Source organism: Notechis scutatus, chromosome Z, assembly GCF_049901735.1.
Source record: "Notechis scutatus isolate UNSWTSFEM ecotype Mainland chromosome Z, rNotScu1.2, whole genome shotgun sequence".
NCBI classification, from domain to species: domain Eukaryota; kingdom Metazoa; phylum Chordata; class Lepidosauria; order Squamata; family Elapidae; genus Notechis; species Notechis scutatus.
In genome coordinates, this window is record NC_142025.1 from 4,874,439 (window position 1) to 4,888,406 (window position 13,968).

Here is a 13,968-nt window from a genome sequence, read left to right on the forward strand (position 1 = left end):
TTCACCAATAACTCAAGGCAGTGAGCATGTCCAACACACTTTCTTACTCTTGTTTACCTCACAACGACAATCTTGTAAGGTGGGCTGAGCGAATGACTGGCCTACAGTCAGCCAGCCAGTTTTCATGTCTAAGGTGGGACTAGAACTCGGAGTCCTCTTATGATTGGCCCAAAGTCACTCAGTTTTCAAGGCTAAAATGAGACTAGAACTTATGGTCTCCTTCTTTCTAGCCTGGTGCCTTAACCACTAGACCAAATTTTATATTGAGTTGTTGTTATAGGAAACGTGCTTTGTTCACAGTTTGTTTTCACACTGAAAGACAAGTGTCTCACTTAGCAACAGAAATTTGGGGCTCAGTTGTGGTCATAAGTCGAGGGCTACCTGTAGTAAGGACATTTGCAACAAATTTTTTTTTAAAAAAAATGTTTATAGAATAAGAATTAGAAAGATGTGAGAGTTATAAATCACTAACTGGGATTCTCAGAGAATTGCCAAACTACATAGATGATATTTACCACTTTTAGTTTCTGATCTCTTCGAATTTTTTTCCTTGCGATTACTGGTGTTTTGTTGATGCAGAAATGTTCATTTTCAGGTAGTGTTCATGCCCGTTTCTGCTGAAATCCTATCAGTGACATACATCACCGTTTGTGACAACTGCCATATCAACGAGATTATCGTGACAGGTTTGCCACTAACATTTCTTTGTGGTTTTTTTTCCCTGTTAAATCTAAAATGCCTGAGGTTTGAGCTAGAGGTTGGACATCACTAATAGCAATAGCATTTAGACTTATATACCACTTCACACTGCTTTACATCCTTCTTTAGGTGGTTTACAGAGTTAGACTCCGCCCCCCCGCCCCCCGCCCCTGCCAATCTGAGTCCTCATTTTATTGACTTCAGAAGGATGGAAGACTGAATCAACCTTGAGCCAGTCAGGCTCAAACTGCTGGCAGTGAGCAGAATTAGCCTACAGTATTGCATTCTAACCACTGCTACCACAGCTCTAGTAAGATCCTTTGACTGGCAGCATCACATTTGCAGTTGAAGTCCTCCAGGTGCAAATTAACAAAACTACAAGTCAAACTGATAGATTCTTAGACATTTCATTATTTTTAACATAGCATTAGAGAGCCAGGATAATGTTCGAGTAGTCCTTGAGTTATCACCACAACTGAGTTTCCTTTGCTAAGCAAGGCAATCATTAAGAGGATTGCACTTGATTTAATAACCTTTTTTTGCCCTATTAAGCAAATCCACTGCAGTTATTAAGTGAATTTGGTTCAATTATCAGGCGATGGGGAGTTCTAGTCTTGCCTTAGGCATGAAAACCACTTGGGTGACTTTAGTCCCTCTCTCTCAGCCCAACCAACCTCACAAGGTTGTTCTTGGCAGAAAACAGGAGGAGGAAGGAGAATTAGGTATGTTTGCCACCATGAGTTGTTTATAAAAATAATAAAAATCGGATGGATGGATGGATGGATGGGCCAATACATGGTAACTTGATATGGGTGAATGTTAAGAAAAGCTTCCTAATGGTAACAGCATCCTAGTGGGATGTATTTAAGCAGAAATGAGCCCACCCTCTGTAGGAATAATTTAAGTCCTGCAGGGAGGAACTCCCCCACTGATGGTTCGACGTGGTGGCTTCTTGTGGCCCTTACAACTCCAAGATATTACGATAAATTGCATGGTGAGCTAATCATCTCGTCCCTATATCTTTGTGGCAAGATTTTAAAGAAAGATTCTTCCATTCATCCCCAGGACTCGGAGAGGTGATAGCGTTGGAACTTTTGTCCGTTTCTGGTGGAGAGAGCACTCCTCTGCCCGGGGAGCTCATAGACCTGACCTCGCAGCATCTTGTTCGCTTTAATCCACTGAATCCGCATTCGATGGCAGAGAAGACACTGATTGTGAGAAACATCACGTACGTATGATGCTTGTATTGTAGTGCAGGAATGGGAAGATTTGGGCAGGTCTGCAGGATGTGGTGGGGAACAGACCCAGATGCACTTTCCCCCCTAATTGAAACGAGTGAGATTTAAATCATGACTATCTTCCAATAAATCACACTGATCCACACTGAGTACCAGTTTACTATAATGAATACGGCATCTGGCTAGAAAACAAGAGACTGTGAATGTTCTAGTTCTGCCTTAGGCATGAAAGCCCACTGAGTGACTTTGGCCAAGCACCAGGAGACTGTGAGTTCTAGTTCTGCTGTAGGCATGAGAGCTGGTGGGTGACTTTGGGCCAATCACCAGAAGACACCAGGAGACTGTGAGTTCCAGTTTTGCCGTAGGCATGAGAGCTGGTAGGGTGACCTTGGGCCAGTCACCAGGAGACGGTGAATTTGAGTTATCTCTTCACGTATAAAAATTGTCTGGGTGACTTTGAACCAATCACCTGGAGACTGTGAGTTCTAGTTCTGCTTTGGGCACGAAAGCTGGTGTGTAACTTTGGGCCAATCACCAGGAGACGGTGAGTTTGAGTTTGACACATCTTAGATATGAGAGCCAACTGGGTGACTTTGGGACAGCCATTCTCTCTCAGTCGAACTCACCCTGAAGCCATGTTGTTGTGGGGAGGTATATTTGGTATATTTGCTACCTTGAGTTCTTTATAAAAATGAAAAAGGTAGGATTAAAATAATCTAAACAAAATGTTCTAAGTCACTGTGAGGAATCTTGTTCCTAATCCCCATCAAAAATGGAGCTTGAAATATTTGCCCATCTTGTCCCAAATGTGCTTTTCCAAAAGGTATTTGGACTTACTTTGTTTTTCCTTGAAGATGTCTCGCTTTCCCAAGAAGCTTCAGGCCAACTGGCAGAGCCGGGTCTTCAAGCTCTTATGGAAGGATAGCTGGGGTGGGGGCAGAACTCACCCTGCAGGAGGGTGGGATGAGTAAGAGAAGGACTTGCTTTCCAGTTTCTCAAACTCTTTTTCTTGAAGGCTTTTTCTTGAACTCTTTCTAGATAAAACGGTTTAATTATCTGGATTTAGACATCCATATATGACAACTGCACGGATGGAGTTCGTTCACTCCAGTGTACGATTGGGTCTGGTTTTCACTCCATTTAATCTCTTGAGAATTAATTGACTAAGCATATTGGTTTCTTTTGGATATTCTCATAAGAGAGCCCCTTTTCTACTGACCTGGGACATAGCGTTGTGTGAACAGGGCCAATGTGGAGCCCCTTCAACATCCTAGACCAAATTTCTCCATTACGGTTGAACAGTTTTGCTTTTCAGAGAGGAGAGGAGAAAGGCCCATAACCAAAGAACACAGAAAGCACAAAGAAACCCTGATTGTGGCATATCAGGGTGGAGGTTAAGTACAGACTCTATGGCTTGATTTCTATAGAAAACAGAAAACTTCCTGTCTACCCTCTACTAGACCAAGTATGACCCAGCTGATTAAGCTTGACAATGTCCAGATTTCCACAGGACAAACAGATAGAGGAACAAAAGAGTCCATTATGGGAACCATCGCATAATGCTTTAACTGATGGCTCTATCTGGACATGCAGTGACTGCTTTTAAGACTCTAGTCTCGTACGTTGATTGATTAGGGTGTGTTGGGAAGGCATTTACTGGCAGCTGTCACTGATTTCTTGATTTATTTTAATGACGAATTGTCTTGCAAGCCACTGCAGTTGCAAGACTCTAGGTGGTTGCCAGGAATAAAGTCAATGAAAAAAATAAAATATGCACACTAAAATGAAAATCGGTTCCATAATTGGACATTCCTTAAAAAAATAATCAGAAGCCAATGTTTCCTATTTGGGTGAGAGTCATTTCTTTTGATTAAACTACCCTGAAGAATATATGAGCCGTGTGCATGAGGGAGAGTATAAGTAGTCCTCAACTTATGACTACAGTTGGGCCCAAAATTTGTGTTGCTAAGTGAGACCGCAAAGGTGCTTTTTTTCAGGAGACAACTGGACTTCCTTGTTTTTTCTTTTGAAGATGTTTTGCTTCTCATCCAAGAAGCTTCTTCAGCTCTGACTAGATGGCCAGGAATGGAAGGATTTATGTTCCTTGCAGACAGCTGGTCATTTGCATTCTTTGAGAGAGTTGTTGAGGCCACTTGGAGGTTTATCTTTGTCCTCAAGGTCCCCTGAGTAGTGCTCCTGGTTCCTGTAATCTGCAATTTTTCTACTATCCTGTCAGAGCTGAAGATTCTTCTTGGATGAGAAGCGAAACATCTTCAAAAGAAAAAGCCAAGAAAGTCCAGCGGCCTCTTGAAAAAAACACCTTTAGGACAACCATGATCTGGAGGACTGAGACTCTCTACAGACTTTTGGCTAAGTGAGACAGTTAAGTGATTTCCCCCCCCCCCCATTTTATGACATTTCTTGCCAAAATTGTTAAGTGAATCACTGCAGTTGTTAAGTTAGTAACCTGGTTGTAAAGTGAATCTGGTTTCCCCATTGACTTTGCTTGGCAGAAGATCCCAAAAGGTCCGGGACGCTTCAACCGTCATAAATATGAGCCAGTAGTCAAACCTCCAAATTTTGATCATGTGACCATGGAGATGCTATAACGGTCATAAGTGTGAGAAATGATCGTAAGCCACTTTTTTCAGTGCTGCTGTAATTTCAACTGCTCACTAAATGAACTGTTGTAAGCTGAGGACTACCTATAAATGTGACTAGCTTAGCACTCTGTCATCATAATTTCTCCACTTCTACTCTCCCTAAGTCCCTTGCCCAGGTGGGCTTTTCTGGAAGGAAAATAAGATGCCAGAAGGGCACTTCGAACAAAGAAACATACGCATCATGGTGAACTTCGTGTTTTAAAAGTTATCAAAGAGTGACTGTAGCTGGAAAGCCCAGCTAGGCATGTGTCTAGTCACCATGAAGAAAAGGTTGGTACTGCCATCCCTTTGTGTGTGTGTGTGTGTGTGTGTGTGTGTGTATGTGTATGTGTATGTGTGTATGTGCACGTGCGCACACACACACACACACAAAGCGTATATACCTGCTGTCAGAAATTACATTAATTAAATTGTAGGACAATATGATTAGTTTATAACTGTCCTGTAAAGCAGTGTTTCTCAGCCAGTGTAAGATATGTAGACTTCACATTCCAGAATTCTCCAGCCAGCACGCTGACTGGGGAATTCTGGGAGTTGGAGTCCACATATCTTACGCTGGCTGAGGTTGAGAAACATTATTCTAAAGCCTCAGACCAAGGTATTTACTTGCAGTTTGGAACCTGATGCCTTCTATAACCAGAACACAAGCATATTGTTGTCACTGTTCCTCTCTTTCTAATGTGGGTGAATCATAGCTTGGGGATGGAGGTAAAGATTTTTGAGCAATAGCTCAGTGGCATAACTTGTGGGAGGCCGCTGAATCAACGCTTGGTAAAGCCAGCCAAAAGGCATAGGTAACAGGTGAGGAAGCAAGCCTTATGTCTCACCTGCTTTGCTATGAGTATCAGGTAAAGTGACCAACTTGGAGGCCTAGAATCCAACTTGTTGGATTCTTTTGGGGGAGCAGATGCTGCAGGTAGCTATCCTGGTCCCACAGCCCCATAGTTACAGGACTCACATGGATAATTAAATGCTTTTTTACTGTCAAACACAGGATCCAAGGTTGCTAACTTATAGGTAGAAACCCCTTGTCTGGGAATTTTATAAATCTCTTTCATTCAGAGGGGTTTATAGTTTTGAATGAAGCAGGTCCTTTTTCCTATTTACAAATGTGATGCTGAATTCAGGATGGTTGTGAAATTCAACCTCTCACTAATTTTTTTTTTATTCATTTATCCTGTTTGGATCTGTGACTACCAAGTCTACAAAGAAAACAGCCAAGCTCAGAGAGTGCCAAGGATCTCTCATTTTATTCCTGAGTTATAAATATTCTCCTTTATCGAAGTTTAACTTAAGAGTTTTCTTCCATTTCTTATCTTGTAGGCTTACAATAAAAAGGACAGTTGTCAATGAATTTCTTTCTTATTGCCTTTATACAGACACATAGAACTTCCTTTCTTCTGGCAGATAGTGAAGCCCAATCTGCAGTCACCAACCCTGGAAGGGAAAATGGACATTGCAAATATAAAGTACAACCTGGACACAGAGACCGCTTTCTCTGTCATTCCTAGTTCTGGGACTCTGCATCCCCATTCTGATCACCCATTCACCCTCTGTTTCTCTCCACAGCAGGTATGGTTCCCTACCAGGCCTTTTTTAAAAGACCCTGCATTGACTTTTTGCAAAACGTGTTGATAACTTTTTGCGGGAAATAACTCTTGCAAGAGTCAGATCCTTCCGATTACACTTCTGGTTAAACCTGGCATGGCTGTTCATTTCCAAAGCTCTCTCCAGATCCAGCATTTTTATCGACCTATTTTGAGGAAGACGAGGCAGGGGGGGAAGTAGCTGCAGAAGCTAGAGGTCTGGTCTCCTTTGCAGCCAGAATGGGCCGCTGGGGTGGACAAAGGGAACAGATTGAAGGAGGGTAGAGCAGAAACAATTGGTGCCACAAGGTTTCTGGTGTAGAACATGTCCTCCAATATTGTGAGGCAGAATAATTAAAGGAAGTACATTTCCACTTTCACAGCTGTTTGGACTGCCTTAGTTGTGGGAAGTCATTGATATTAGCAAGACTGATTGAGAAATGCTCGGCTCTAGAGATAAACTGCTTCAGCCGTGATAATCATTTACTGCCCTGTCTCTGTGATAAGTACCCTTAAAGTAAGCTATACATTCTTGCAGGTTTACAAGAAAAAGGACAAATATATATTTATAGTATACATGAAAGTTCTTTGCATATAAACTATCCACTATTTTGTCCCCTGTTACAGCTAAAGAAATACCACAGCGTGCTTCAAATAGTGCTGGAGGATATCCCAGCATCACATTGGTAAGTTTTCATGACGCCTTTCTGATCTGGATAGTTACCCATTTTGATATTCTTGGCCGATTAGATTAGAGGTAGTCCTCAATTTCTGACTGCAGTTGAGCCTGGAATTATGGTTTCAACTCGTACTGGTTGTTAAGCGGATTACCGTGTGACTGCCTGATTTCGCAACCTTTTTAAACACTTTTCAACACTGAAAAAAAGTGACAACACCGTTTTTCACATGATTGTTGCAGCAGCCGTGTGATCAAAATCCAGGCGCTTGGCAACTGACTAGGATGGCTGCAGTATCCCAGAGATCTTCGGACAAGCAAAGTCAATGGGGAAGCCAGATTCACTTAACAACCGCGTTACTAATTTAACAATTGCAGTGATTCACTCAACAACTGTTGCAAGAAAGGTTGTAAAATGGGGAAAAACACACTGAATCTCATTTAGCAACAGAAATGTTGGGCTGCATTGCTGCCACAAGTTGAGGACTAGCTATAGAGATGAAATGAAACCTATGCCATATTCTGACTAGGTGGAACTGTGGGCAAAGGTTAGTCTATTAACTCATTTTCTGCACTCTTGGAGGGCACAATCTCTGCATGCAAAGGAGAGAGAAGGGACCTTCTTAGCATGATATTCTGTCCTCCTGTTTGCCTTTCTCTGTCCAACTAGCCCTCAGCTCTGATCCCTGAAAGACAATTTTTGTGTACAAAGCTTAGGTCAGACCATAGGTGGCGTAATTCTAAGTTGTCTGGGTCCAAAATTTCAAGCCTGGTGGCATAAGGTAATTATTGTGAGCAGAAGAGTGGAGGACTCTTCTCGTGAAATACTTCCGGACTCACTCAAATGTATTAATGTCCGTTAAACAGTGTGGATTCCAGGCAGATGAGCTATATTCGAGAATTGGTCTGGCAAAGATTTTGTATTAGTAAGATTTGCTCCTAATTTGGAATGCAACATTTAAAAAACTGAAACCATTTTTCTTGGGTAGTAGAAGAGAGATGGGATCAAGTGGGCAGCACAATTCTCTGTGGGCAATTGTTGTTTGGAAAGAGCCCCTTTTATATATCTGCTGCAATACATTTACATATGTCACTTGTTCCTTGTTTAATTTTGTTTGGGTACATAAACACAGCTTTGTGTTTCCATGAAAGTTTTCTTATTTTCCTCCTCCTTTCAATTTTGGTACATTATAGCGATAACCCCCCCACCGCTGGAAAAAAAATCATATTTGGGGTGTATCGTTTTAAAGGTTGCTAGTATATCGGTGAAGCAACTGTGCAAGCATAGTTTTCTGTTAAAGGAAAAATTGCACTGAAGATGCTCCTTTTAGGACCCACCTTTCCAAGAGCCATTTTAAACCTATTCTTTATGCAGTCTTCAGAATTCAGAATACTACGAAAGTGGAGAACGGAGAAAGGAAGATGTGATTGTCTTAGAAATCGACACCAAAGGCTCCACGGAACCATTTCAGGTCTTGCTGGAACCTTCTGCTATAATCATTCCGGGAGAAAACTACATTGGTGTGAATATTAGGAGAACATTTAAGGTAAATTTCCTTCTGTCTCCACGTTCAGTTTAGGGATTGACTGTGCAACTTCATCTGTAAAAGAATGGTAACTCTGTATAATAAGGACAGCCAGTCCTTGACTTACAACCACAATGGAGCCCCATATCTCTGTTGCTAAGCAGGACGTTTGTTGATTACATTTTGCCCCGTTGTGTGACCTTTCTGCCACATTTGTTAAGTGAATCCCTTCAGTTGTTAATTTAGTAAAAAGGTTGCTAAGTGAATCTGGCTTCCCCATTGAGTTCGCTTGGAAGAAAGTCTCCAAAAGTGATCGCATGATCCCAGGACACTGCAACCATCGTAAAAGTGAACCACTTGCCATGTGTCTGAATTTTGATCATATGACCTTGGGGATGCTGCAGTGGTCTTAAGTTTGAAAAGCAATCCCAAGTTATTCTTTTCAGTGCCTTTGTAACTTGAAACAGTCACTAAACAAACCATTGTAAATTGAGGACTACTTGTATATTATTCTGGAAATAATATTTGAAAGCAACTTATGCTTGACAGATAATTTGACAGTTGCCCAAGTTTGCTTTCTTTCTCTCTTTCTATACAATCCTACATCACCCTAAACCTTAAATTCATGTTATCAGATTAAAATCTGGAGATTTAACCTTCATTAGACACGAAGATATCTTGGTTGCAAGATTCATGTAGGCGATGCCCAGGCTGAGCATGAGGGCAGGGCCAAATGCGTCATCAGTCTGGAGTCCCTGTGTATTTAAGATGGTCTTGAGATCATGAGATCCCCTTTTGCAACCCTCCCAGCTGGCTTCCAAAAAGCAGATTCAAAGGGGGAAGCTGGATTTGCTTAACTCCATGATTCACTTAACAATGATGCAGTGATTCATTTAACAACCATGGCAAATAAGGTGATAAAATTGACTAAATGAGCACAACTCATTTAGCAACTGCCTTGCTTAGCCATGGAAATTATGGTCATAATTGTGACCGTAACTCAAGTACTATCTGTGTTTTAATTAAAAGAAAATGAAGACTTTTATCCTATATGAGGGGATTAACTGCTCCTTATTTTCTGGAATTGTAGATGCTTAATAATAGCAACTCTGCCATCACATTTAGATGGGGGAAAATCTTTGACTGCGACATAGTGGAAGTTGAACCTTCTACCGGAAAGTTAGGTAAAATCTCTTTTTATCGTTGGCTATAATAAAGAGAATATTAAAATAAGGAAACTTGGTAAGTAAGACCACCCTTGCAATACTGCTTCCAGTTTTGGTCACCACAATGTAAAAAAGATGTGGGAAGCAGAAAGAGTTCAGGGAAGAGCAACAAAGATGATAAACCATACGATGAATAATTAAGGGGATTGGAATGTCCAATGATAGCAGTCTTCCAATATTTGAGAGGCTGTAACAGAGAAGAGAGGGTCAGTCTATTCTCCAGAGCACCTGAAGGCAGGAGAAGAAGCAATGGGTTGAAACTAATCAAGGAGAGAAGCAACCTAGAATAGGGGTCGCCAACCTTTTGAACCTCAGGGACCACCAAACTCAATCATTTTAGATCCCAGGGATCACTAATATGAATTTTGACTGATGGTGGCTTCCTGACATTTTCCCAGGGTCTCTGCAAAAAGCACCTTAGGAAAATCCCCCCCAAAAAATCTGCAGGAAAATTCCCCACCCCATTTTCCTATGATCGAGTCATTCTTTATTTGGAATCACAGGATACTGTCTCCAGCTCCGTTCTCAGGGGGAGAAAAAGAGAAAGAGAGGTGGGGGGAGACTTGGCTCTGTGCAAGGAAAGCAGCAGAAGTCTTTCTTTCTCTCCCCCAAACTCTGCCAGAACTGAGTCTTTGCTGGCACAGCCTCTTGGAGCAGGATGCCTTGCAGGGTCCCAAAGACTCATTTCTGGTGGAGTTTGGGGGAGAGAGAGAAAGACTTCTGCTGCTTTCCTTGCGTGCAGCCAAAAGCAGAAGAAGAAAGAAGCGGAAAGAAGCAGCCCGGTGGCCAGGCGAGGTTCATGGGGCGAGTGGGGCGAGTTCCCCCCCCCCTCCGCCCTTTCCTCCCTCCCCTCGCTACCTTGCGCTGTTTGCAATGCAAGCGACGCGAGCCTTGTGTTCCCGTGGGCCATGTGGATGGTGCAGCCTTGTGCTCCTGCGCAGCCTGGATTAATTGCTTTGGGGGGTGACATTTTTCTGCGGACCACCAAAATTTTCTCACAGACCACCAGTGGTCCCTGGCCCACTGGTTGGCGACCAGTGACCTAGAATTAAGGGGAAATTTCCTGACAGTAAAAACGATTGATCAGTTGAACGGCTTCCAGAAGTTGTGGGTGCTCCATTGCAGGAAGTTTTTAAGAAGGGATTGAACAACCATTTGTCTCAAATGGTATAGGGTTTCCTGTTTGAGCAGGGGGGTGGACTAGATGACCTCCAAGGTCCCTTCCAATCCCGTTGTTCTGTTATTTTCTATTAATCAAGGCGCATTGTGGGATACTGATTTTAGTTTGGGAAAAATTGTTGTCTTTTTTTAAAAAATTACATTTCCCCCCCCCAGGAATAAGCCTTAAGGGAAGTACTTGTCTTTTCTAGATGCAGGCGGAAGTCATGTGTTTGAGTTTGTGATCACAGGAGGGAAACCGGGCCATTCCTGTCACAAGCTAGAATGTGAAATCACTCACTCAGAGGAGTCTGCCTTTTTGTACATCGAGGCTGACTTTAAGGTAGGAACGTCTTCACCAGGTTTTACCTCTCAGATGAATTTTCACGGCATCCTCCCGATGGTAACCTTGAACTAGAAATTCTAAGAGTTGTCGTCATGCATTATCGGGCCACGGGAATGGATTATGTACGCATTTATAAGGAGACCAGGTTTAAATATATGAAATGTCTTATTATTGTGCTGGTATCGAGCAGAAAGTCGCTATTCCAGTTCACCGTAAGAGAAAAAAAAATGAGGGAACAGAATTGAGAGAGGGTGCCATTCCTGCATCCTTCAATCTTGTTCATATCTGGCTATTTCAGAACGCTTCAGAGATTGAGTATTTCTGGCCCTGATGGATGTTTGGTTTCATGTTAGTGGATAGTGTTTAGGAACAGATTGTCCTGGAGCAAAATCTGTTGTGGCTCCGGGTCTGGATTCTGCTCCTGTGGCTGATATGAGTTCAAGTGAGGAGGACATGGCAGAAAAATATGAGCCGGCATGGCTCAGTGATTGGAATAGTAACCAGGATGAGGAGATGGATGTAACAAAGGAAGACAGACCTGAAGTATTAGAATTGTCAGGACCTTTGACCTCCTCTGGTTCTTTATCTGATCAGCAGCCAGGAATGGCTGACAGGGAAGGCATGAGAGAGTTTTCTAGTGGAGATGAGAATTTGGAAAACTTGTGGTTAAACGTAAGGAACAGAAGGAGACTAAGGAGACAAACCCAGTTAGAAAGAAGGAGGAGAGCGAGCCAATAATTAGGGAAATTAGCACGTTGCCTAAGTGAATAAAAGGACACAGCTGGGCTGGTAGAATTCGCCAGAAGCAAAGTGACTAATTGAGAGTGAAGACGTTACAGCAGAAGCCCTGAGGCTTGAGATTTATTGCCATGACAGGTTTGCTGGACAGAGTAAAGATTTATGCTGTGGATTGGGATTTATGCCAGCCGTTATCTTGTGGGACTTTGTTTTGGTTTGAATTACTTCTGAAACGGCTGCTTTTTGTTTTGCTCGCTTGAATTTGAAGGGGAGTCATAACAAAAATCTATCCACTGCATCTGTTTACAAGAGTGGATAAACATTAAGGCAGAATTCCAACAAATAGCCTGAACTTGCAAAGATGAACTCAGGAAAGCTAAGGCTCAGAATTAAATAAGACTCGCAACAAATATTAAAAACAATACAGAACTTTCTTTCAACATATAAATAACAAGAAAAAAAGTCAAGGAAACAGTCAATCCACTAAAGAGAGAAGATGGCAGCAACAGGTAGGAGAAAGCAGAGCTGCTTAACTCATTCTTTGTATCGGTCTTCAACCTACCAAAAACCTGTCTTTTACAGTTGTGAAAGTCAGACTAGAAATAAAAATAAAAATTAGCAAAAAAGGGGAAGAGGACACTGTCTGACTTTGACGAATATAAATCACTGGGACCTGACAGATTACATCCCAGAGTTCTGACGGTGGTGGCAGATGTCATCTCAGAACCATTGTACCTTATCTTTCAAAGATCCTGAGGAACCAGGGAACTGCCGGAGGACTGGAAAAAGACAACAATAATTGATATTACATAATATGTTTTTTAAGATATTTGCACTGGAATTGCATTTTTAAACTTTGTGTTTATTTTTTACCTTTATTTGCTCTTTACGAACATAGCTTAGAACTGTGATGGCGAATGTAATGGCACGCAGAGCCATCTTTCTAGCACACCAGCCATCATCCAGATTCCGGCGCACATGTGCGCCGGCCAGCTAGTCTTTGCACATGTGGGAGCACCAGAAAGTGGAAAAGCAGCTCCCAGCACATGCATGCACACCGGCCACCTGGTCTTCTGGTTTCTAACATGTATGCACATGTGAAGACCAGCTGACTGGCGCGTGCAAAGCAGGTGCGTTAGAAACCAGCCAGCCAGCTGGTCTTTGCGTGCGCATGTACGTAAGAAGCTGGAAGACCAGCTGGCTGGCACACATGTGCGTTGGGAGCTGCTCTTCCAGTTTCCAATGTGCGCACGGATACACATTTCGACATTTGGTGCCTTTTCGGCATGCACGCTCCAAAATAAAGGCATTGAGTGTTGAAAAGGTTAACTACCACTGGCTTAGAACCTTTTAGATCAAAGCAGAATTCAGAAACCATGTGCCCATTCTGGTTCACAACAATTGAAGAATAGATTGCTGTTTCTTAAACCTGAACCTTTCTACAGTCCTTTCCAAGAATGGTTTGGTTCTCTGGCCAGCCTCCAAGTCCTATGATCTATGGAATGCCAAGAAATGGAAGTATGGTAAAAATCTGGAGCAGAGTTGTCCTCAAGATTTGTTCTCAAAAATTAAACATGACATTAAAAAGCAGTCAAAACTTTGATCGTGGCCTCCATCTTGATATTCATTTGTTTTACCATACCCTGCAGACATCCCTGAATGTGACCATATCCTTCGCATAATAATAATAATAATAAAAGAAGTTTCTTTCAACCTGTAATTGGCCTAATTTTTCCTAGGGGCCTCTTCTTACCATTGACGTGACGTCCTTCGATATGGGTCTGATTAAACTGGGAGAAAAAGTGAAGTGTGCTTTGGAAATAGAAAACTTAAGTCAGCTGCCAGGAAAATGGAAAATGCAGGAAAGACCTACCTGCATAACAGAAAGAGGCGAGGAGGTAAGGTTGCTCCGTGATCCTTTTCATCTCATTTCCCTAAATCTGACATCTGCTTCACTGACTTATTCACTGGTTGTCGGATCACAGCCAAGAGATTTCCCCATTGCCTTTGCCTTCTTGATTTGGGTACCCTGTGGCTGGACATGGGTTCAAGTTGGAAAGCTCTCTAATGCAGAACACTAGTCGAGCCATCCTCAACCTGATACAGGTAGTC

The 13,968-nt window shown here is 42.3% G+C and overlaps 1 protein-coding gene across 3 annotated transcripts in view; it reads left to right on the forward strand.

The window, feature by feature from the left end:
• The window catches only part of DLEC1 (DLEC1 cilia and flagella associated protein), a 64,173-nt gene that overhangs the window by 18,250 nt on the left and 31,955 nt on the right, over positions 1-13,968 (forward strand). For all 3 annotated transcript variants that reach the window (XM_087946952.1, XM_087946954.1, XM_087946953.1), the window contains exons 12-19: positions 596-686; positions 1,765-1,927; positions 5,980-6,172; positions 6,814-6,872; positions 8,238-8,409; positions 9,479-9,572; positions 10,985-11,115; positions 13,596-13,754. In XM_087946952.1, the coding sequence (XP_087803078.1) occupies positions 596-686; positions 1,765-1,927; positions 5,980-6,172; positions 6,814-6,872; positions 8,238-8,409; positions 9,479-9,572; positions 10,985-11,115; positions 13,596-13,754 (1,062 nt within the window). The remainder of the gene's footprint in view (positions 1-595; positions 687-1,764; positions 1,928-5,979; positions 6,173-6,813; positions 6,873-8,237; positions 8,410-9,478; positions 9,573-10,984; positions 11,116-13,595; positions 13,755-13,968) is intronic.